Source organism: Saccostrea echinata, unplaced genomic scaffold (genome assembly GCF_033153115.1).
Source record: "Saccostrea echinata isolate AGI-Se365-2 ecotype Australia unplaced genomic scaffold, CSIRO_AGI_Sech_v1 ptg000012l, whole genome shotgun sequence".
Lineage (NCBI taxonomy): Eukaryota > Metazoa > Mollusca > Bivalvia > Ostreida > Ostreidae > Saccostrea > Saccostrea echinata.
In genome coordinates, this window is record NW_026889761.1 from 22,156,639 (window position 1) to 22,181,429 (window position 24,791).

Genomic DNA, 24,791 nt, shown 5'->3' on the forward strand with positions numbered 1-24,791 from the left:
GACGAAACACTTGAAAACCTTTCTTTTTTTTTAAATTTATGCCAACACACGAATTCTTTTTCGTAGAAACCTGACATGACCCAATTCAATGCTTCTAGAATGTAATTTTTTTGGCCCTGGTGTAGCCTTTGTGAGGAGGGGGGTCATTTCTTATCTTCTGACACACTGTCCTGTGAGTCTGAATGTATAGATGTTCCTGGCCCTAGGGTGAAAAGACACGGGGTAAAAAGGAGAGACGGCAGCTCAGGTCATGTGATTTATACTCTGATGAATGAATCCAGCATCTAAAAAAAATGTGTCCTCAATAATGCAATAAATAGCCTTAAAATAATTTAAAAGGAGAAAAAGTTTAGGAGATGATCCATACCTCGTACCAGTTCCGGAATAAATTGAAAATAACTCCCTTTATAGCTGCTCTTGGTAAAAATAAACATTGTTTTGTCATTTTTTATACAGAAAAAATAAGATCTAAGGCGAGCGATCTTCACTGTTGTTACGCTCTGATGATTTGCAATAATTAATCATAAAAAGCCCCAAAATAATTTTTCTATCCATAATTGATCACATACGACTAAATTGAATAATTGTAGGCACGCGTCACTTGGGGATTTTGATACGAATCGCGGGAACATAGGGCGTTCACACGAGAAGTTTGCTTCGAATTGAAAAAAAAGTGACCCAGGAGTAAATTTATGGTAGTCTCGACAGAAGGACCCTTGAAAGAATCTGTTTATAAACACCCACTGCTTTACTGACGGGACCCTTAACTGTTCAATCTACAGTGTATAACTCTGAATTCAAATTACAAAATTTTTATGGGAGTGTCTCGTGAACTCCGTGTAAACAAAGTGAGATATACCCTCGATATCGGTATAATATCAATATTCTGAGGATAATACGAAGTAATAAAGCTTATCTTAACACACAAACAGCCCAGATCAACACCACCCTAACTCTGTTACATGTGATTTATACATACCTCACTAATGAAAGCGGGCCATTAAGAAAGGTAGGTCATTTACATTTATTCCGGGACTCTCTTTTGAAAGAACTTTATTTTCCTTCATAATATACTACTTAGTGATTTTAGAGAATCCGATTTCAAGATGATGGAAATTAATCAAATATATCGCTATCATCATGGTTATACCTGTAAGTCTACGTTATAACCTATCCAATGTGACAGTTACTCATCGCCCGTCAGTCTGTCCTCAACCCCCGAGATGTGAAATTTGTTATTTTTTTTCAAACGACATCTTGTTATTAGATAAATAGTTCTAGCTTGAATGTTCGTTTTGTAGAAGTATGGTGGGAATGGACAGATCTTCGCATATTTGGACTTCTGGATTTTTACTTTTGTTTGTGATAAAATGTTCAAATTGTCAAGATTTTGTGACAAATGCACCAAAACTAACAAGACAGGGGATATAATAGTATCTTTAAGTATATATTTATGCAATACAATGAATAATTTACCTTTTCCTTTCTCCTGTACATGTGCCTTCTTACTTTTCTTCTTGTCAGTGAGAAGAACCGATTAAACGGTAAGGTATTAAAACAAAGCCATCACACATTTTTCCAAGCAAGATTTAGTTAGAGAACAAACTCCTCTTACAGATTTGCACAAAAGATATCAAACTAATCGTCATTAATATCCTGCGTCGGACTCTTTTATACACACCAAATAAATTCTACCTCTAATCACGGGAATAAAACAGAGTACATTTCAAAAGCATAAATTTTCCAAAGCATTTTGAATACGCATAATATCGATCAAGGGTAATTAAACGAGGTATTTTATACTAAAAATCACAGTTTGACTGCGATCTTTTACTTGTACTTTTTACTTTTGAATTTCCTAATACATCTGAAAACTATACCGCATGAAAGACTATATATATTTAGTCCTTCTACATATAAAAATCATATCTTTAATATTGGTTCTTTAGCTATTTATGTAATGAGGCACAATAATGAACTGACTTGTGCTTTTGCCTAGCCAATGTGCTCAGGTGGGCGATGTGGCCCATGGGCCTCTTGTTATTTTTATACCTTGGATATTTTTTTTCTAGCCTTTAGATGCTAGCACCAGTAAACAACTTCAGACCATTCTAGAGGGATTTCTACAGAAGGGACAGAAACTCTACCTAGAGACTGAGGTAAAACTGCTCAATTCTTACTCCAAATTTTCAAAACTGGATTGTCTGCCTTATTTTTCTATTTATATGTGCTACCATAAATCTTTGCCATAAATCCTTTATAAGAGGATGAAAATATCTGGAATAGGGGGAGGAATTTAAAACTTCTTTAACAAAATTGTATGTAAATGATCATTTTATTTGGACATGAATTATATTTTGTTCTGTGTTTCAGGTTGACCCAAGTCTTGTTGGAGGTATGACGGTGACCATTGGGGATAAATTTATAGACATGTCCCTCAAATCCAAGATCAAGCTCTACATTGACATTCTTAAGAGTGCAGCTATCTAAACAAGACAGCACTAACTTTTATTATAATTTCATACATGTGTTTGTTTACCACTAGGATGAATAAAAAGGCTATTTAAACTTAAGATTTGATGAGGTCTTACTTTAGATACATTGTATAGATTAGTGATTTTGAAAATGTGTAACACTTTTAACTTGCTGATAAGAAGATAAGTGAGGAGAAGATTGCTATGACAGTTTTGAATCGTGAGCTGATAAAGAAAAAAAAACCCTGAAATTAAAATAGGGATTTCCAGAAGTGAACAACTGGATGAGGGGATGAACTAAGTGGCACTTTTTTCCGCTGATGTATAGAAGAGGTTAAGCTAACCTCTGATGGAGGTGTCCTGGATAAATTATAGATTGATCGATGATTTGAAGTTTAATGTCTCGGTGGGAATTTTTCATTCATATTAAGAGCTGTAGATGAGTTGCTAAATTTTAAGATGTTTGCTTTGTACAATGCCAATGCATGGAAACATGCAGTCCCTGTTCTTCAAGCATCAGTTCATAGGTGTGGGACCTACATATCTGAAAGTGATTGCTTTGTATTGGAGTACATGTAGTCATAATTTTACAGTCATAGAAATGTCCTGAAAAACTACATCAAACTTGAAGATCACGAGGTCAAAAAATTATAATACATTTGGAAAGATCTTGTCACAGGTAATACACGTGGAACTTCTCTCATTCAAATTTATTACCTATGTTGAAATTTTGAAAGTAGGTCAAACTTAAGTCAAAGTCATTAGGTCAAAACCATGGTACAGTCGGAAAGGTCTTCACAGGCGATGCGTAAATGGGGATGTCAGCCATGAAGTGACAAAGATGTTAATGTAAAAAATTGATAAATAATATTCCATGTGATTTTGTTTTGATCATTATTTAGGCCCGTAGCAGCGGTTTAAAAGTGGGGGGGGGGGGGTGCCAAAGAAATCTGACAAGCAAAAAAAAAAAAACAACAAAAAAAAAACCAAAAAAAAAAAAACAAAACCTAAATTGACCAAAAGTGTGTGTGTGTGTGGGGGGGGGTGCAACTCCCCAAAATTATCTGACAAAAAAACCCCCAAAAAACCACAACAACAACCTTTCTATAGTCCAAATCCTGGTATTTGCCAGTGCTCGACCTTACAAAATCAAAAAGTGGGGGGCGGGGTGGGGGTTGCAACTAGCATCTTAACAAAATTTACTATAGCTAAATACTATACTCAGAGAAAAAATTGGGGGGGGGGGGGGCTAGTCCCCCCTTCTCGTTCTACGGGCCTTTTATCTGATAAGTGCTACAAAATGAATGTATAACGAGCAGCGATAAATCTCATAAATCCTTTGTATTTCCTCTGTATAGCGATCATGTAAACGGAGTTACAATGACCTAACAGTTGTCAGTCAAAATGCAACCCCCAAAAGGTTGTACATGTATTTGCAAAAAAGTTAAGGAATAAAGGCGTTGAATTTAATTTCTTTCAAATGTTGTTGTCAGTGGTTTTGAATATTTCTGAGGATTTGATGTAAAAGTGAAAAAAAGCTGCAGGAGTGAAAACATAAAAATCCTAAAATATAAAGAAATTACATGTACAAAATTTCTATGATGTTCTAACTTTTTACCATTCCCCTTATAAATCTTTGCACTTTTTAAATTCACTAGATATAACACTAATGAGAAATCGTGAACGAAAACTTAACTATATGAATAAACATTTATTTTACTTGTAAATATAAACATATAGATCTTATACATACATCTTATGTAGTGATTTTTCAAAAAAAAATGTAGCAGTTAGCCATAAAAATTATGTACACATTTGCCCATAATTGTAAATGACAAAACAAATTCTGAAGAAAAACATAAATAATCCACAGATCATTACAATCAAAGCCTTCTCTCAACCCCGCTTTGGAAATCACCATGGCTATTTATACGGAAAAAAAGTTTGTAGAATTGGCCTTAAAATGTATGTACACATTTACAAAATTTAATTATTATAATTGACAAAATAAACATAAAAAAAAATAAATAAATAAATAAAAAAGAAATAAAAAAAAACAAACGAACAAACAAACAAAAAACAAACTAAAAAAAAAAAAATACAAATAACAATCAAAGCCCTCTCTCAACTCCACTTTGGAAATCACCATGGCTATTTATAGAATATTTTATTCAGCACGAAGCAGTAGTATGCAAATGTTAGAAAAATGCCTACACACACCCCAGAGAGTATTGTATATATTCTGTTCAGTATGTTAAAGATATCATGGAAGGTCCAAAGAGACTAGGTTACCGCCATGATTGTTACCGCTATAACCCTAGCTCAGTATTTGACCTCCCATTTACTCTTTTTGACTGACAAAGGGGTGTGTCGCCATTTACCTAAGCCGAGAAATTAAAAATGAATTAGGGCTAAGGCGAAATCGGAACTCGATTTATATAATTAAAACAAAAATATTACAATTATCTCTCATAAAACACCATTAAATGAGAACAATTTTGTTCGAATAATTGTATTAAGAAACCGTATATTTATTTATTTAAAAAAATGCTATAATTTGATTGTAATTCCATCATAATATAGGAAGAAATTGATGAAATATTAAGATGTTTAAAGGTGGAACATTTCAAAGATATTTGTGAATAAGTCTATAAAATTAGTTATTTTAAAATTCAAATACTATGTTTACTAATACTTGTGTCTTATTGTAATTTTTGAATTTACCGGGTGGTAGTAAATACAAAAATTAATTTTTGTATTTACTACCACCCGGTTAATTTCAAAAATTACAATATGACACTTGACAAAATTTCACTGAAGTATTAAAAGCAGTTGGCTTTTTTTTTTTTTAATTATAACTTAAACAATTTTTTTAATTCATCAAACAACATCTGAAGTGGCAAATGAAAATGATTCGCAGTTTATTAATTTCATTTATTTTCTAAAAATTCCATATTCAAATTTAGAGTATCTTAGAAATTGTTTACTTGATATTCACAGTTTCCTTTCTAAAGATAAAATTCTTCAAAATCACCTTTTAGTTTTAATAATTTCAACATTCCAGTCCATGGAAGTGAGTTTGAATTACCTTACCTATACTGGACTCCAAAAATTCATAAAAATCCTAACAAACAAAGATATAGTGTATATTGCAGGGTCCAGTAAATATTCAACCAAGTTTCCATCCTCATTTCTCACCAAAATATTAACAGCTGTGAAGGAGAAACTTCAGGAGTACTGTACAACATATTCGAGATGTGGTGTTAATAAGATGTAGATACTTAAGAACTCCAAGGAACGTTTAGAAAATTTGAGATCACAAAATTTTACCAGCAATAGCATCAAAACGCACGACTTTTCAACACTTATACAACTATTCCTCAGGATAATATAAAAACTAGCCTTTTTGACATCAAAGAAAACTGTTTCTTCAATAAAAATGGTACACGTAAACGAATTTAACATCCCTTGTCATTGATCATCTGCAAACGTAGTTTGTTAATAAAACCAATCTGATTGTACACACAAGTACTCAGAGGTTGATGCATTTAAAAGATGCCCGAGGTTCTCATTGACAATATTTGTGTAATCTTTGGAGACCAGGTCTTCCAACAATCTATTGGAATACCCATTAGTGCTCACTGTGCTCCGTTATTAACAGACCTGTTTTTTTTATTCTTATAACATGTATAAAACAAAATATGTTCAAAGACTTCTACATGACAACAGTCTCCTCAATTCGACATTTAGATATATTGACAACATTTTATTAATGAACAATATTCATTTTCATTCCTTTGGGGATTTCATATATTCCACTGAACTCGAAAGAGAAGACACCACAGAGACTGATACATCTGTTTCATATTTGGATATTTTACTAGAATAAGACATTGATGGTAAATTAACATTTAAACTTTATGATAAACACGATGACTTCAACTTTTCTATCGTCAACTTCATTCATTTAAATAACAATATAATATTTTCACTGAATATGGGGTTTATGTGAAAGGTAAAGATAACGAACAGTGATCGATCTAAAAAAACAAACAAACCCATAAACAATACAAATATGTGAAGAGAGTGTAAAACATGGACCCCTGGAAATTCCAGAGGTGGGATCACGTGCCTAGGAGGAGTAAGCATCCCCTGCTAAGCAGTCACACCCGCCGTGAGCCCTATGTATTGATCAGGTAGACGGAACTATCTGTAGTCAATTCAGTACAAAAACAAAGGTCTAATAATTGTTATGAAATAAGTCAGCCAAAATGCGACCCAATAATAGGCCATTATAACGACCATAAAATTTACGAAAAGATGACATTAAACGAGGCTGTTGAAATCCCTGTAACATCTACTTATCAGTGAGTAGCCTGTCTCGCTCTAAAAATTGATCGCTCTCAGAGCAAGCTCTTGAGTATAGAATAAGTTTGGAAACATTAACGCCATAAGCAGGTGATAGTGGAATACATGTTTTACTAGATAAATAAGCAAAGTTGACGATGGAAAAGTTAAAGTAATCTCGTTTGTCATACAATTTAATTGTTAATTGGCATTTGTCGTCTATAGTCAGTAAAACATCTAAATATGAAACAGATGTGGCAGACTCTGTGGTATCTTTTATCTCAAGTTCACTTGGATATATCGAGTCGACATACGAATGAAAATAACTATTGTAAATTGATAAAACATCACATAACTATTGTTAATTGATAAAACATCATCTATGTATCTGAATGTCGAATTGAAGACCACAGCTAGTGTTTTCCTCTTCTCGTGTAGAAGTTTTTGAATGCTTCAAGGGAATATAAAAACAGGTCGGCTAATAAAGGAGCACATCGGAAGTTCAATAGTTTGTTGGAAAACGGTCTCCGAAGACTACATAAATGTTGTCAATGAGGAACTCCGACATCCTTTTAATATCAACTTCAGAGTACTTGTGTGTACAATCAGAGTGGTTTTTAACGAATTAATTTTGCTGATGACCAATTACAAGATGTGAAAATTTCCGAGTTCCATAATTTAAGAAGCTGTTGTCTATGATATCAAAAAGTCTAGATTTTAATTTAATCGTTCGGACGAACAAGATATTTTCGGTGGATAAATAAGTTCTTTCTTTGTATAAATTAAATACACTTAGAAGAAAGTAGATTATATTGTTTTGAATTGTTCAGACGAACTGGGTATTTGCTAGGACAATATGGCGAAGTGTATATTTGTTCGAACAGAATTGATGTTTCTTCTTTACACAGGATTTATCATTCCTCTGATAAAGGAGAACAGGCATGAAAATTAAAGATGGTACATGTATAAAGGCTAAAGCACATGATTTAATTGCCCTTTGGGGACGAAATATGGATATCTGCAGCTCAAGTTTTTTTTTAATTGACTCCATTCCTTTGCGGTTTCTGTTTGTTTGTTTGTTATTTAACGTCCCTCTCGAAAATTTTTCACCCATATGGAGATGCCACGACTTGCCGGTGGAGTGCTGCAAATTTATACCTATATTCAACACTCAAGGCCATTGAGCAGTGAGAGATCTTTTTCGTGCCAACACCTACTACGGCACGGGACCTCGGTTTGTAAGGTCTCATTCGAAGGACCGGTCTCCACGTCCCGCAGTGGATTCGAACCCGCGACGTAAGGATCAGCTACTTACTCCGCCACTGGCGCGACTTGCAGTTTAAGTTAAAATTGCTTGTGTCTCCACTTATGATTGCTATATACAATGGATAATTAATTAATGCTTTTTCTTTAGGTTTGAATGAAAATGTACCAAAAGTATGAAGCATGAAGATAATGAACAGTATTCAATCTCGAAAGTCCAATGAAACGATACAAATTTGGAGCAGAGCAAACACGGACCTAAAAATTTAGAGGTGGGATCAGGTGTTATGGAGAAGTGAGCATCCTCTGCCGACCGGTCACGATCGGAAAAAAACCCGGAAAAATCCGTAGACAGTATCAAAATCACCCTGCAATTCCTCTTATTCAAATTGTAAGATACTTTTGCTATGTGTCCGAAAATTATATTTTTGGACACTTTTAAAATCACTGAATTAAAAATACATTCAAATGCAGGTTGAACAACAGATACCAGGTATGTCTTTCAAGAATTAACAGTTTTCAATTGCAAATGCGTACTTGATTAATTACAACTGCAAGTCAGTAAGATAAGAAGCGTCTTGGACCAATAAAGCAACAGAACTGGAGATATCACTTAATTAGTCTTGTACTCAGTAACATTTGAAAATTGTTAATTAGTGAAAGACAGATAGATAGACATTATAACATTTTTTCTCTCTTTTTCTCTTTGGAACTTTTTCTTATAATTTTTATTAAAAACAATGCATGATACATTTGTCAAATCAAAATAGAAGCATTTCCACATAGTGTATATTGAAGTTGATTAATGTTGTCAATTTATCATAAGAAAAAGAACATTTTATTCGAAAGATTTAATGACCAACATGTCATCCCTGTATCTTCATTTTACGAATACCTCAGTTGAGAATTTTGGTCCACTGGCCTTTTAATTTATAATTCTTAATCTTTATAATAAAAAAATGTATATCTTATCAAAATCTACCGGGGTCATTTTTCTTTATGTAGGATATGCAGATTTTTTTTTAGGGTAATGCCACTTTTTTTCAGACAAAAGGGTCTTTTTCGACGTCGAATAATGACCGGGTTTCATTTTTCGATGTCGAAAAATGACCCCCGGTCATTATTCTATGGGGGTCACTATTCGTCTTTACACCTGCAAACAATTCCATTGCTCTTGTTCTTTTCTCAAATATCCTTCAATCATTTTTACATTTTTATTTCAATGTTTATCTATGAATGATACGAGGGTCGTTCAGTAGCTACTGCAAAACGTCATCAAAAAATTAAAAAAAAAAATAAGAAAAACACAAAAAGCAATCTTTTTATATATTTAATCCTTCAAAGTATTCCCTGTTAATCTTTACATAAGTCTCAAGTTTCTTCAAACATAACAGAACTTTTTGGGGGTCAAAAGACACTGATGGATAGCACTCCCCTCGACAGATCTAAAATAGCAGATTCTTTCTTTGATGGTTTTCTTGAGTTCTTGAAAGAAAAAAATGTCACAAAGACTAAGATCTAGCGAATACGGGGGATGTTTAAGCTTTGTTCTTTTTTTTCAAAATATCCTTTACATCTCTATGCTTTTTTGCAGCAGCATTGTCAGGTACAAGAAATCACCCTGGGTACGTATACTTGTGTTTGGACTTCTTACAGAAAACCTGCTTATCTTTCCTCAATACAATTTAAACATAAAAGCTAGTTACTATTGACTTGGGTGTCGGCACTGGACATGTCGAATAAACATAAAACCCGTATAAGACCTGTTTGGAATTCCGGCTATTCTCTGCAATAATAGGACGATAACGTCCTCTCTAATTGCGCATTTTATTATTATTGACCTTCCATTTGGGCTAGAAACGGTGCATCCATGTTTTGTTACATATCACGCAGATTTATCATACTCTGTTTTGTAAAAATGTTTATATTTTGATACACTCTTGGCACTTTTAACGCGGCTTTTCTTGTAGGCAACAGTAAGGGGAAAATGTACTCATTTGACAGAAATAATTTTAGATTCATTCTCAATCAACTGTTGTAATGATGAAATGTTTAGTGTCGAAGCAATGTCTCTCACTGTAAGTCCGGGATATTCAAATATCGTGTTACTCACAGCATCGATATTTTTGGTGTCTATTAAGCCCCCTTTCCATTTTTGAATTTTGCTAATCCACCTGAACACCGTACTGAGTGAAAGGCTAATTTTTCCAGATATCAAAACCATATCTTCATTTGGGTTCTTCAGCGAGTTTTCTACAAATGAACGGCATAAGCACTCATTTTCATCTTTTTGACAAGGGTCATTTTTAAACAGTTTTCAGCTCAGTGTAGTGACCATGTTTACTTAAAAGTGAATTTCTTTGCTGAGACAGTAGGAAAAAAATGTTGTTTACGGTGATTACGAGTTCTTAAAGAGAACTTTTCGAGTGTGAAAAAAAGAATTAACTAATTCTACATATATATTGATAAACCGTATGTTGCTCACCAAACATGTTTTTCTTTTTTGTTCTAGTGTAGTCATTGATATTAATTGAATTCAACTGGATGATATTGAATAACTCTCACTTTTTTAAATGAAATTCATTAACAACAAAATTGTTAATATAGTGAAATTTTTTGTTCAGTTTAACTTAATTGTTATGGTAATTTTTATCTATAAAAACTAAAAAGAGAACTCCAATTATTGGTCTAATAAGCAACCAAACATTTTGTAAAATATTTATATACTTTCGTTGCACAGTTGTCACGATTATAAGGAAAAGAGGTCACAATCTGTCAGAACAACAAAAATTCTGCAGACAAACGTGCACTATTTATATTTCAGTCCCAAAATACTTCTTATCAGTTTTACGATTCCTACTTAAGACAAAGACATACAGAAATTCTGTTGCGAGGATATCCCACTTCCTTTGGTTTTAAAATATGGCCAATGTAAATGCCTGTCTCGGTGTCTTTATTATTGTTTTGGCGTTTCAGACAAATCAAAGCAGTGCGCAAAGCTCAGACGAGCTGCTGGAAATAATCCATCGACAAGAAGGTTTACTGCAGACTCTAAGTGAGAAAATGCAATCTCTCAGCAACACTGTGAACTATTTGCGAATTAAAACCCAAAGATAAGAAAAGGCAATTAAACACCAAAGCTTGGAATTACAGTCATTACGCAAAGCCATTAGTGTGAAGCAGAAAAGAAATTATGCAACCTCCAAATACGGTTCTACCAGAAAATTTGAAGATGAGCATTTTGATTCCTACGTCTGGAGAAATGATGAAAACACAGAGCCAGGGCATAGACAAGACTATCAAAACAACGTGACGCAAAGATCTCTTGGTAAGTTTATTTTGGAAATTTAAAGGATCCATAACTAGCACAATAAAACAGATGCGAAGAAATACATGTCTAAAATAAAAATACAATGGGTTTCAAATCATATGTGGATTAATAGGGTATATAATGATGCAAAGGCATCGATATTCTCGCATTCCGTAGTTATGATTGCTAATACCAAAGCATTATAAAACCGATAAAACCAAATTAAGAAAATAGGGCATTGCACTCACTAACGCTTTTTCCATTATAAGAGCAGCATTCTATTGTCATCGTGATTTATTTGTAGATATGTATCAACAAGAATTGTCAACAAGAAATCTAGGATACAGCTGTCTAACCAATGTGCATTCTAAGCTTACATGTACCTTATCACCTCAGCATACCCTCGTCTTTGACATGGTGATGACAAACATTGCAAATGCATACAATAGATACACTGGTGTATTCACGGTTCCTTAGAATGGACTTTATGCCATAACATGGACTATCTACTCAAATTCTTACAGCTATGTTTTTCAAATCTCATTGTCAACTCGGATACCTGGAACAGCGCCTTTGCTAACTCTGAAGAAATGATTATCGCCATACCGCCACAGGCTTCGTGGTTGCACAACTGAATGCAGGTGATGTGGTGTTTCTTTAGACACATGAAAGAAAGGATGGTAAAGGGGCATTAGAAAGCTCATACGAGGCACGATCAACATTCGCTGGCTGGAGAATTGACTAGTTCCAATCAACATGTAATAAATAAAGTGCCTGTTATGATTTTTTTCATACAAATTACACCAGATCTCTCAGTGTTTACCTGCATGTAAAGTAATAAGACTATAAGGCTATGCTTTAGAAATAAAAAAAAAAAAAAACATTGAAGTGCATAAAATTCAGCAAGAACAGTTACAATATTAATTGGGTTATATATATATATATATTAGGGATGGCAATCGAATACAGAATTCCTAATCGGTTAACCGCAAAACGTCCCGACCGATTAACCGGTTAATCGTATCAAACTACACATTTTCTTGACTTTTTTCAGGAAGTTCTATTCCCATGCACAAGAAGTATTTAAAAAAAAGATGTTAGAGGTCAAACACATTCTTGATCAGAAAACTACATGTACATGCATATATTTTTTTATTTCAATAGACAAGAAAAAATCAGAAAACTATGAAACATGCCTGAGATTTCGTGGATATTTTTCCAGAGCAGATGTCACACAAGTTCATTCTTCATTGTCACCATAATCAAAACAAAGATTAAACTGTAACACTTAATTTGCAATATTTGTTTAATAATTTAATTTGATAGATAACTGCAAAAGATACACACACCAATTCACGGGCTCAACGGCGATTAGTATCAATAAAGAATTAGAGGACAGTCAGGGTAACGACATGATGTTTTAACAGTAATTAACACATCTCGGGTGACCAATTACCCCATAATTTTAATCTGGAGAGCCATAATTACCTCCCAATCAGCCTAAATAAATATATGAAAACGCAAAATTATCAACGTTTAAGAAGGAATTTCTAATTTCTTTTTTAAAAATGAATTTTAAGATTGCCTTTATTTTTTACATATAGTAAATTTTTTTTCGACTAACCGATTACAGTTTTTCTAACCGATTGCCATCGTTCCGACCGAGTAATCGGTTAACCGGTTAGAAATTGCCATCCCTAATATATATATATATATATATATATATATATATATATATATATATATATATATATATATATATATATATATATATATATATATATATATATATATATATATATATATATATATTTAAAGCACTAAGAATGACCAACGACACGAACAATTTTCGGGACGCCCTGTCCCTTCCTCAGGACAAAACAAAAAAAAAGTCATAAAAACAAAGGAAACAGAAAAAAAAGAAAACAAAGACAAAAACAAAACCAAAAAAAAAAAAAAACAAACCAAAAACAAAAACAACTAGCACTACTACTAAACTACAAAACACTATGTATTTACGATGTTACGTGTTTAATTTGAAGTTTCTAACCAGTTATAAAGAAAACAAGAGGCCCAAGGGCCTTAACGGTAACCTGAGTATAATACAACAATTTAGAGGATCCATAGAGTATAAGATAAACTGAAAGATGAAGCTTTATTGCCCAAAAGCATAAGAAATAGGATGACCAAGTTCAACAAAATAATTAGTCTAGTATTCAGTAACAACTCGTAAATTATGTTCTAATCTGTCCTCCATTTATCACTATCACTATGCAGACTATTAACAAACTATTAGTGCTTCTGTACTATTTTTAACCCCATATCAGAAGCTCTCACACTGGCCTCTCTTAGTCTTCGAAGAACAATTTATAATATAAGTTATTTTTGTCTCATTTTTATTTATCTATCATATACATTGTACATATAATCAAAAGAGGCCCGCCCTAACACCAGAACCCCTGACCTAGGGGCCATGAAATTCACAATTCTCAAAGAAGCACCCATTCTCATCATAACGATGTACTAAGTTAGTTTGTTTACTACCCAGGAGCAGAGAAAAAGATTTTCAAAGAAATAATGCTCTTTCACTATATGATTCATATATCCCCACCCTAGCACCAGAACCCCTGACCCTGGGGCCATGAGTTTCAGAGAAGAAGCTGAAAATGTTCTAATGTTAACGGACGACGCACATCGCACAACGCACAACGCAGGACGACGGACGAAAACAGATAGCAATATGTCACCTGATTGACTCAGGTGACCTAAAAATCCGGACCGCTATGAAATACGTCCGGTCTCTCGGGTGTACTCTGGTGAATTGCGATTTACATAATTGAACGAATTAATTATCGCTAATTAATTACGACCAAGTCGTAAATCGTACACTGTCTTATTCTCTTAAAATAGCATAACTATACATGATAAAAAGAAACCAAAGAAAGATAATATGGACAGGAATTTTTATAATATGAATTTGGAAGTATTATACATTTTGGAAATGTTTTTAGGACTGTTTATCGGATAAAAGAAATAATGAAAAAAAATTAAGCAATAAATTTGTGTGTGACTGTTGCTACGCTTGAGGGCGTGGCTTCATTATTCGGCGGGTAGTAGTGTTTTTTAACAAAATGTTTCTCGACGAATCAGATTCAACTAATTTATATGAAAGTTATTAAATAAAATATGTCCCCTTCCTCAAGACACTCTAGCTTCAATGCAAAGTAAAGGATGACATTTCAAAAGACTTTTAAAGAGCAATTTTATTTCTTTAGCAGTGATTCAAATTGATGAAATTGATTTCATTTCTCTTGCACAAACCTTTAAAAAACGATAAAAAAAGGGTCTATGGACTTTTTGTACTTAATTTGAGCCATAATCTCTACTATTTTGGCATTGCATTGATGAAATAAACTGTAGTTTCGCTGTAAGATATTATTTTGATACATAGAGAGGAGGGGCACTGTTTTAAGTTAAAATGTATATATGCACAAAAAGACCATACAACAACCTGGTTTGCATATGAAAAACTAGACTTCTACAGACCCTAAGCGAATTCGGGCTGCCTTTTCCCCCTGTTTTATAATCCAAGACATTTAAAACACCATTTGTTTTCAATCCCTGCGAAGTTATATAAATTTCACTCGCAGTCATTTTTGTCATATTTACTGATATTCTCTGTAATAATTATGTATGTGAAATGAGACTGAACTTTTTACTTCCTGTATAGAGTAAATGTATGTACTATAGTCTTGGGAGCAGTTGTTATTTCATACTTAATTTGAATATGTGTTATCACCTATTCAAATAGGGGGTATCACCTATTCAAAAGCTGAATAAGTGATATATCACGAATACGAATATGTGATATTACCAACTGAATAGTGATATTTCCTATTTGAATAGGTGATAAACCTTAATGATGATAAATACCAAAACGACCCCTCCTACTACTGCTTGCAATAGCATACATTCTAGTCTTGGTCCTTTTTATCATATGTTTCATATTTCGATATCTTTCCGATTATAGACGTTGGTGCTCAAATAACAAACGGGATGACTTCAGAAGTCTCTAAAACATCAAGTAATTCTTATTTAAATTGTCAGGCACTTATATGTCCGAAAATTTCATGACTTACATATGTACACTGTTTAAATCACTGGCTTAAAAAGGCATGCGGAGGAAACTGAATTAATCGGTAGATTAGACATTGTAAACAATTCTCTCTCTCTCTCTCTCTGGATAGTATAAGCGAAAATAAAAAGATTTTTTTAACACAATGATACATAAGTCAAATCAGGATGAAAGCATTTCTACATAGTGTACAATTAATCGATTAATTAAAAAGTGTCAATTCATAAAAGACATTTAAAAGACTTATCGAGAAAAACAGGTCATCGATATATCATCAATTTACCTCATGTGATTTTTTTGAGCCACGGGCTTCTTGATTTATTTATTCTTAAGTTTTTTATCCTCCCCACCTCCCCCCAAATGGGGGGTCAAATGCTGGTTCGGTCTCGAAGGGTGTTACCAATGCCACTAGGTCTCACCTTACAAAACCTTGAGTAATGCCAACCGTCTCAAACAGGTTCTGCCAGCGAATGTCACACCTCCACGTTTGGTGACCCTGGTAATACCTTGGTAGCTGAGTGACAGTGGTGAAAGGCGAGTCTCCGGCGCCTTTAAATAACTGGAACATGAGGCTAAGGGAAGGAAAACCCCAACAGAAAACCACTGGTCCTCCGAGTCCAGGGGGTTTCTGCATGGCTAATCACCAGGCAGAGTAAAAACCTCATGATTACAGAAACTTCCAAATACACTGAGCACACAGCGGGAGGTTAGCCCTCTAACTGTGACAAATATTAATGCAGAGGACAACATGACGCTGGTGGATGAAAGCCAGTTGGAAGTCCACAAGCCGAAGTCCCTATGCACACCTAAAGACAACATATACATAGGGAGCTGGAATGTGAGATCTATGTATGTTACAGGGAAAACAGCCCAGATAGAACAGGAGATGGATAGATACCGACTGGATATAATAGGGCTAAGCGAAGTCAGATGGCCTATGAATGGAAAAACTACATTGCAAAGTGGGAAACTAGTGCTTTACTCAGGACGAGAGGATGGATTACATCAAGAAGGAGTAGGAATAATGCTGACAAAGAAAGCTAAGAAGTCATTGATGGAATGGAAACCCATAAATGAGAGATTGATGTATGCAAGATTCTATACATCAACTCTAAAGATAAGCCTGATTGTAATGTATTCACCAACAAATGAAAGCCCTGAAGAGACAAAGGAAACATTCACGGAAGAACTGCAGGAAGTTATTTATAACACTCCAAAACATGACATACTGCTCATTATTGGAGATTTCAATGCAAAGGTTGGCAGCAACAACAAAGGCCATGAAAGTGCTATGGGGAAGCATGGAATAGGAGAGCGAAATGAAAATGGAGAACGACTATTAGATATATGCGAGCTCAACAACTTAGTCACAGTTAGAGGAGTTAGAGTTAGTTACAGGAACAATATTTCCTCATAAACCAAGACACAAGATCTCCTGGATATCACCTGATGGAAAGACCGAAAACCAAATTGATCATGTGCTTATATCAAAACAACACAGAGCATCCGTCTCAGATACAAGGGCGATGAGAGGAGCTGATGCAAGCAGTGATCATGAACTGATAAGGAGTAAGATCAGAATAAAACTGAAGAAACAAAAGCAAAATTCAGATACATGTAGAAAGAAGTATGGTGTCACAAAACTACAACAGCTAGAGAAAAGGAGAGCATTCACTTTGGAGCTAAAAAATAGATTCCAAGTGCTAGAAGAATTGGAAAGTGTTGAAGACATCTGGGAAAATATGATAAAGGGTTACAATGAGACAGCAGACAGCATACTTGGAGTAAAAGAAAAGGGACAAAAACCTTGGATAAGCAGAGACTCTTGGAAGGTAGTAGAAGAAAGGAAGCAGCTAAAACTCCAACTTGTTAACAGCAGATCAGAAAGGTTAAAAAGAAACTTAAGAAACAAATATTCAGTTAAAGACAGAGAGGTAAAACGCAGCATGAGGAATTACAGGAGAAAGTGGACAGAAGATTTGATTACGGAAGCAGAAAGAGCAGCAAGCAATGGGCACATGAAAACAGTGTATGAGATAACTAGAGTAATAAGTAATGAGAAGAAAAGCACAACAACAGCAATAAAGGACAAAGAGGGCAAGACCCTGAGCAGCCAAGATGAAAGAAAGGAAAGGTGGAAGGAGCACTTTCAAGAAATATTAAACCGCCCACAACCAGAACACCCATTAGAAGTTGAAAGTGAAGGACAAGTAGTAGATGAGATGGATACAAGCCCCATTCGGAAAGAGGAAATCATCAAGGCTATAAAGAAACTAAAAAATGGAAAAGCTGGAGGAGTAGATGGAATAACAGCTGAGATGTTAAAAGCAGACACAAAGACAACAGCAAGATATTTGGAAAAAACTCTTCACAACAATTTGGAAACAAGAAACCATACCATCGGTTTGGAATAAAGGCCTGATAGTGAAGATTCCAAAGAAAGATGATAGATCAATATGTGATAATTATAGAGGTATAACACTTTTATCTGTGCCAAGCAAAGTATTCTCCAGAATAGTGATACAAAGAATCCAAGATGGAGTGGAAAAGCAGCTGCGTGAGGAACAAGCTGGCTTTAGAAGAGGAAGGAGTACAACAGAACAACTATTTACACTCCGTAACATCATAGAACAATGTACCGAATGGATTTCAACATTGTTTGTAAACTACGTTGATTTTGAAAAGGCATTTGATTCCATTCATAGAGAGAGCCTTTGGTCTATCATGAAGTTTTATGGCATCCCAGACAAACTAGTCAGAATGGTGAAACTCCTATACGATTCATTCCAATGTGCAGTCCTAGAAGATGGAGAAGAATCTGACTGGTTCCGGGTAACAACAGGAGTGAAGCAGGGTTGCACAATGTCTGGATTCCTGTTTTTGTTGGTTATAGATTTTGTAATGAGAAGAACTACAGAAACGGAACCAACAGGAATAAGGTGGGATTTCACAACAAAACTTGAAGATCTAGACTTCGCAGATGATCTTGCTCTACTATCCTCAAAATTTCGGGACATCCAACAAAAGACACAAAAACTCAACGAAACTGGTAGTCAAGCTGGACTCAGAATAAACATTGAGAAACCAAAGTGATGAGACTCAACTCTGACATAATAGAGCCAGTCAAGATTGATGGACAAGACCTGGAGGATGTAGAAACATTTACTTATCTTGGAGGTGTGATAACATCAAAGGGAGGATCTGATGAGGACATTACCAACAGACTGGGAAAAGCTAAGTCTCAATTTGGAAGGCTAAAAAAAAATCTGGAGCTCATCAAAATTTTCCATCCAAACAAAAGTAACGTTATTCAACAGCTTGGTCCTGTCAGTTCTAATGTATGGAAGTGAGACATGGAAAATAACGGAGAGAGACAAAAAGAAGATTGACACCTTCCAGAATAGATGTCTGAGAAAAATCCTGAGAGTAAGATGGCCCGAAAAAATGTCAAATGAAGAACTCCATCATAAAACGAAGACAACTAGAGCGAGTGAGATAATAATTCTCAGGAAGTGGAAGTGGATTGGCCATGTACTGAGGATGAAGAATAACAGGATTTGCACCACCGCACTGACATGGCATGAAGAAGGAAAAAGGAAAGTAGGCCGGCCGAAAACAACCTGGAGAAGAACCACGGAAGAAAGATTACAGCTGGGATGGAAAAGTTGGGCGTCAGCGAGGGCAACAGCCAAAGACAGAGACAGGTGGAAGAAGTGTATCGGGGCCTTATGTGCCAGCGGGCACGAAGAGGATAGGTGAGGTGACCTCCCCCCTAAAAAAAGTCTTTTAAAGTCTTTGTACCCATGGCCAGAGAACTTCAGCATACTCATCTTAGGGACGCCCCAAAGACACTGATAAATAGCATTTTCTATGATATATTCGAAATTGTAAAGTCTTCCATTGATTGTTTTCATATGTTTTGGGAAAAAAAGATCTCAAATTTGCTTAGATCTGGCAAAGAAAGGGGGTGGCTAAGCTTTTTAAACTTACTTTTCTTCAAAATTTTATTTATTTCTCTATATGTATGTTTATTTACAGCAGCGTTGTCAGGCACAGAAAAAATACTCTAGTAACCGGTTTTTGGACTTGCTTTGCAGGAAATCTGCTCACATTTCCTGAGTGAATCTTTAACATAAAAGTTACCATTGATAGTTCTTTTTTGGCTGTATGATTGTACGTTTTACTGAACCATATGAATTAAAGAAAATTTATAAAACATATTCGGAGCCCTTGCTTCTCTTTGCAATAGTAGGACGACAGCCTTCTCTTTGATTCCACATTTTATGCTTGATCTTCCTTTTCGGCTGTAAAAAAACCTTCACCCATGTTACGACATCTATCACTCAAGTTTATCAAATCTTTTTTGTAAAAATGTTCATTTTTAAATAGACTATTGCGCATTTAACGTGTGTTTTCTCTTAAATGTTTGTCAGGAAATAAGGCACCCATCTAATAGAATTATTGTTAGATTTATTTCATCAGTCAGAACTTTGTAAATTGTTGTGACAATGAAATGTTTGGCGTATTAGCAATATCTATCAACGTAAATCTGGCATTTTCAGATATCATGTTGCTAACAGCATTGATATTTTTGGTGCCCCTACAGATTTCGATTGACCAGTTTAACTGCGATCTTTTACTTGTACCTTTTACTTGTACTTTTTACTTTTGAATTTCCGAATACATCTGAAAACTATACCGCATGAAAGACTATATATATATAGTCCTTCTACATATAATAATCATATCTTTAATATTGGTTCTTTAGCTATTTATGTAATGAAGCACAGTTTTCACATACGCCCTCATTTTTATCTTCTTGGCATGCAGAGATGCTTACTTGTCGTCCGCGTGGCGCAGTGGTTAGAGCGTCTGCTCTAGAGTCGCGAAGTAAGGAGTTGACCCTTACCTCGCGGGTTTGAATCCCACTGTGGGACGTGGAGACCGGTCCTTCGGATGAGACCGAATAAACCGAGGTCCCGTGTCGCAGTAGGTGCTGGCACGAAAAAGATCCCTCACTGCTCAATGTCCCTGAGTGCCGAGTATAGGACAAAATTTGCAGCTCTCCACCGGCAAGTGGTGGCGTCTCCATATGAGTGAAAAATTCTCGAGAGGGACGTTAAACAATATGCAAACAAACAAACAAACCATGCTTACTTTAAAAGTGAATTCCTTTTCGAGAACATTATGTTAGGAAAATGCATTGTGTTTTCTGTGAATACTAGTTCTTTCAATAGAACTTTTCATCTGTTATATTACATACTTCTACATTTATTATGATAAAATGTATATTGTATTACTTACTGAATGACAATCGTATGTACAAAACGACATATGTACCGTCACACTTTTTTTAAATCATCAAAATACATGGTCCGATAATTTAATATAGATTGGGGGCTGAATATGCGAGAATGTGCTCATTTTAATTTGCTTATTAACCAGTTTATTCAAGTTTTGATTAAAATATTCACTACTGACGATTTAACAAATATTAAACCACTGCAAGTCATCGATCAGTTTCATTTAAAAATTGTCAGTAAATTAGGTCCGCCAAACCGTTTCACCACACAGTCCTTGTCGAAAACGAAAGTAGCTACTTTATTTACATTTACGATTATTATTGTGCTAGTTAACTTAAAATTTAATTTACAGACATTGCCATATACCTAGTGTAATATGAAAGCTAAGAATGAACTTTGGTGCAGGGCTTCAGAGTCTATTTGCAAAAAAATATATTTATCATTATAGATATGCAAATTTTGAGAGAAACAAACACACATCCCACGGCAGTACTGTGCATATAAATTGTTTAGTATACGAAATTGGGTATGGGATAGCATTTAGAGTTAAATTCACTAAGTTGAATCGACTCGGAGTAACTTTCTCGTTTTACCATAACAAAACAAGAGGCCGATGGGCCACAATACTCACTTAGGTTCCAGTGCATGGTCTTCCTGTTAACCCCAAAACATTATTTGTTAATTCCCACTTTATATTGCTAGTAAAAAGAATTCTTTGACTTTAACAAAAACGTAAATTAACCACACTGACTTTCTAACTGCCACCTTTAACACAGAAATGTATACAGATACGGCTAAAATTTAATCATCAGTGTATGACATGTTATTTAAATTTTAATTCTTTTTCTTTTTCTTTTTTTTTTTTGTTTGTCACTGTGAATAAAAAACTAACAAATTATTGAACACTTGTAATTGTTTGTTATGTATTAATCCTGACTATTTTTAATAAAAAAGGTCACTTTATCTTCCTCCTTATTTTTTAAAGTTTAAAGTTCTAGATTTGTATTTAAAAAAAAAACAACAGACATTTGTTCAGTTGTGTGTGTGTTTTATTTTTTAAACAAAATCACTAAGCAGAAGCTTGTCCTGTATCTGTTTATTGATCATATCATAATATTATCACTATTATATAAATATTGCAGGTAGTTGAGTGTAACATTGAAAATTTTCACCCCAAGAAAACAATTGTTAACAATTGTGAACCTTTCGCGCATAAATTCTGCGCAGTCACTATTTTCTGGAATATCACTCGTCGCCAAGCAATGTTGACTGTTGCTACGCAAGAGGGCGTGGCTTTATTATTCAGCGGGTAATAGTGTTTTTTAACAAATGTTTCTCGACGAATCGGATTCAACTAATTTACATGAAAGTATAATATTGAATCACAGGTATTTGTGGACAGGACTCCCTCCCCAATATTCCACCCCTAGGCTTGGACATTTTTTCATATATTATATTTATTACACTTATTCATCATGTGTACCATAGGAAAAAATCGTGAAAACCCCAAAATAATCGTTTCACACAAAAATACCCCACTATACATTATAAAAAAGCCCCTGGGTTGAATATCGGGGGGGGGGGGGGTCCTGTCCGCAAGTACCTGTGTATTGAATAATATTTATCACCACGTTATGAAGTAAGCTATGGAAAGCCAGGGGGTAGTCATGTTCTATATATTTCATATATAGAACAAGACTTGGGGGTCCCCTATGACTTTCCATAATAAACAATTTGTTGCAATGTTGACTACATTTGTCTTTTCTTTTTAGCTTCATCTTTAAGAGGTGTTCATTATCTAGACGTATCAAAGAAAGTTGTGATATGAATAATTGAATATCCCAGTGTATAACACAACATAGTTACATATGTACATGTAGGTGTGAATATACATACTACTGACTTAATGTATTTACCATATTACAAACGTGAACAGCCACCCTTGCTTTAAAGTACCACGTACGCTTTGTCAAATGACTTTTTGTTTCCGCCTTATTGAAGCCACAAAGGTGGATTAGTGACTACCATACATGTACAAAGGCGCCTTAATCCCCTTGTACCTCGGAAATAAGTATTTCTTTGATTAGCCCTTGAAAAAGCATGTTTCCTTCCACGGGATAAAAGAAGTTGATGAAAGAGCTATACTATATATGGGATATTTACTAGTTATTAAATATTAAACACAGTTGGTATATATGTCATATATTCTGCTCACATATTCATGTCAAAGTTTTATATATAATTGTAACTCTTATGTAACTCTGATCTGTGAGTTTTAATAATAACCAAAGATGGTAATCAACTGGTAAACTGATAAGATACATAACTAATTGTCAGCTTTTGCACAGATAGGGTTTTGTTGTATTTGCAATGTTAAAATGAGAGAGAGCGAGAGTATATACAGGTGAAGACATCGCTTTGTTATACGATCTTTATCTATATCTAGCCTTTCTCTTCACGACTTTTAGTATACCGAAGAGGGCTAAGATCATGTGGGTCGTGTCATCTATTAAAAATTCAAATTATTCAAAAATAACATACATTTTAGTTGTCACGCCCCCGTTCATAGAAATAAATCATAAGACGAAACACTAGAAAACTCTTTTTTAAAATTTATGCCAACACATGTACACGAATTCTTTTTAGTGGAAACCTGACATGACCCAAATCAATGCTTCTAGAAAGTAGCTTTTTGGCCGTGGTGTAGCCTTTGTGAGGAGGGGGGGTCATTTCTCATCTTCTGACACACTGTCCCGTGAATCTAATGTATATGTTCCTGGCCCTAGGGTGAAAAGACACGGAGAAGAAAAAAGGTGAGACGGCAGCTCAGGTCATGTGATTTATACTCTAATGAATGAATCCAGCATCTTAAAAAAATTGTCCTCAATAATGCAACTGATAGTCTTAAAATCATTTAAAAAGAGACAAAATTTAGGAGATGGTCCATACATACCTCGCATCAGCCCCGGAATAAATTTTAATATTATTCCCTTTATAGCTGCTCTTCGTAAAAAATAAACATTGTTTTGTCATTTTTTTATATAGTAAAAAAAGATCTAAGGCAAGCGATCTCCACTGTTGTTACGCTCTCATGATTTGCAATAATTAATCATAAAAAACCCCAAAATATTTTTAAGGTCTTCCGTTTCCAACGGAAGACCTTCTACTGATTGTGATGATTAAGATTATTCTTTTTTTTTTTTTTTCCTAGACGCCAACTTTGACGCTTCATATCTTCCTCATTTTTAAACAGATTTTGTTCAAATTTTCAGAGCTTTTAGACTTTACAAAACACTGTCAGAATACCATAATACAATTCGGAAATTACCTTCTGTTCACGAGTTATTCCCCTTTGATTGAATTTTGCATGCCTCCGATTTCCAGACAAAGGCTCAGAAATGGTTATAATTGGAGCACAAAACCCTTTGAAATTGAAAAGAGGAAGCATTGAAGTTGTGCACATCGGTTTTTGTTTTTTGATTTTTGCATTAAAAATGGCGCTAGAGAGGGGTCAAAAGTTAGAACGTGGAAAACAGCAAAAAATTTGACATATTTTCCTTTATAGCTTGAAAACTAGAAATATTTTGTTAAGACATGTAGAACAAAAGTTGTGCATAATTGCAAGGGCTTTCATATTATACTATTTAAAAGGGGCTGGCCCCTATGATTAGGGATCTTGGGTCCTTAAAAGTTTTTGCTTTATAACTCAAAAACGGTAAATATTTCGATCTGGATCTTGGGAACAAAATTGTTCTTTTACACCTTTTTGATCTAATGAGAATGTTGTTTTGTTCGAGTATACCATGGGTATTGCGTAATACGTATTAGAAAGCTGGCCAGGTAAACAGGTAACGTTTTTCATTCGGCAAGGAAATCAGACCTCTTCATGTGTATAACTTAAACAGACTTGCTATCAATAATATACCCTGCGGTATTTAATGTTAATTTTCTTTTTAATA

General features: G+C 34.6%; 3 protein-coding genes across 3 annotated transcripts; all 3 read left to right on the forward strand.

The window, feature by feature from the left end:
• The first annotated feature begins 356 nt into the window (after positions 1-356).
• LOC133185135 (ATP synthase subunit O, mitochondrial-like) lies at positions 357-2,573 on the forward strand. The gene is made up of 4 exons (XM_061320194.1): positions 357-420; positions 933-1,009; positions 2,073-2,159; positions 2,374-2,573. The coding sequence occupies exons 1-4, from the start codon at positions 357-359 to the stop codon at positions 2,488-2,490; spliced, it is 345 nt and encodes a 114-aa protein (XP_061176178.1). The 3' UTR covers positions 2,491-2,573.
• Positions 2,574-16,277: 13,704 nt separating this feature from the next.
• LOC133185136 (craniofacial development protein 2-like) lies at positions 16,278-16,946 on the forward strand. The gene has a single exon (XM_061320195.1). The coding sequence runs from the start codon at positions 16,278-16,280 to the stop codon at positions 16,944-16,946; it is 669 nt and encodes a 222-aa protein (XP_061176179.1).
• A 109-nt stretch (positions 16,947-17,055) lies between these two features.
• Positions 17,056-18,622, forward strand: LOC133185137 (uncharacterized). Its single transcript, XM_061320196.1, has 2 exons — positions 17,056-17,849; positions 18,001-18,622. Exons 1-2 carry the CDS (start codon positions 17,056-17,058, stop codon positions 18,620-18,622), a joined length of 1,416 nt encoding a protein of 471 aa, XP_061176180.1.
• Positions 18,623-24,791: the final 6,169 nt, after the last annotated feature.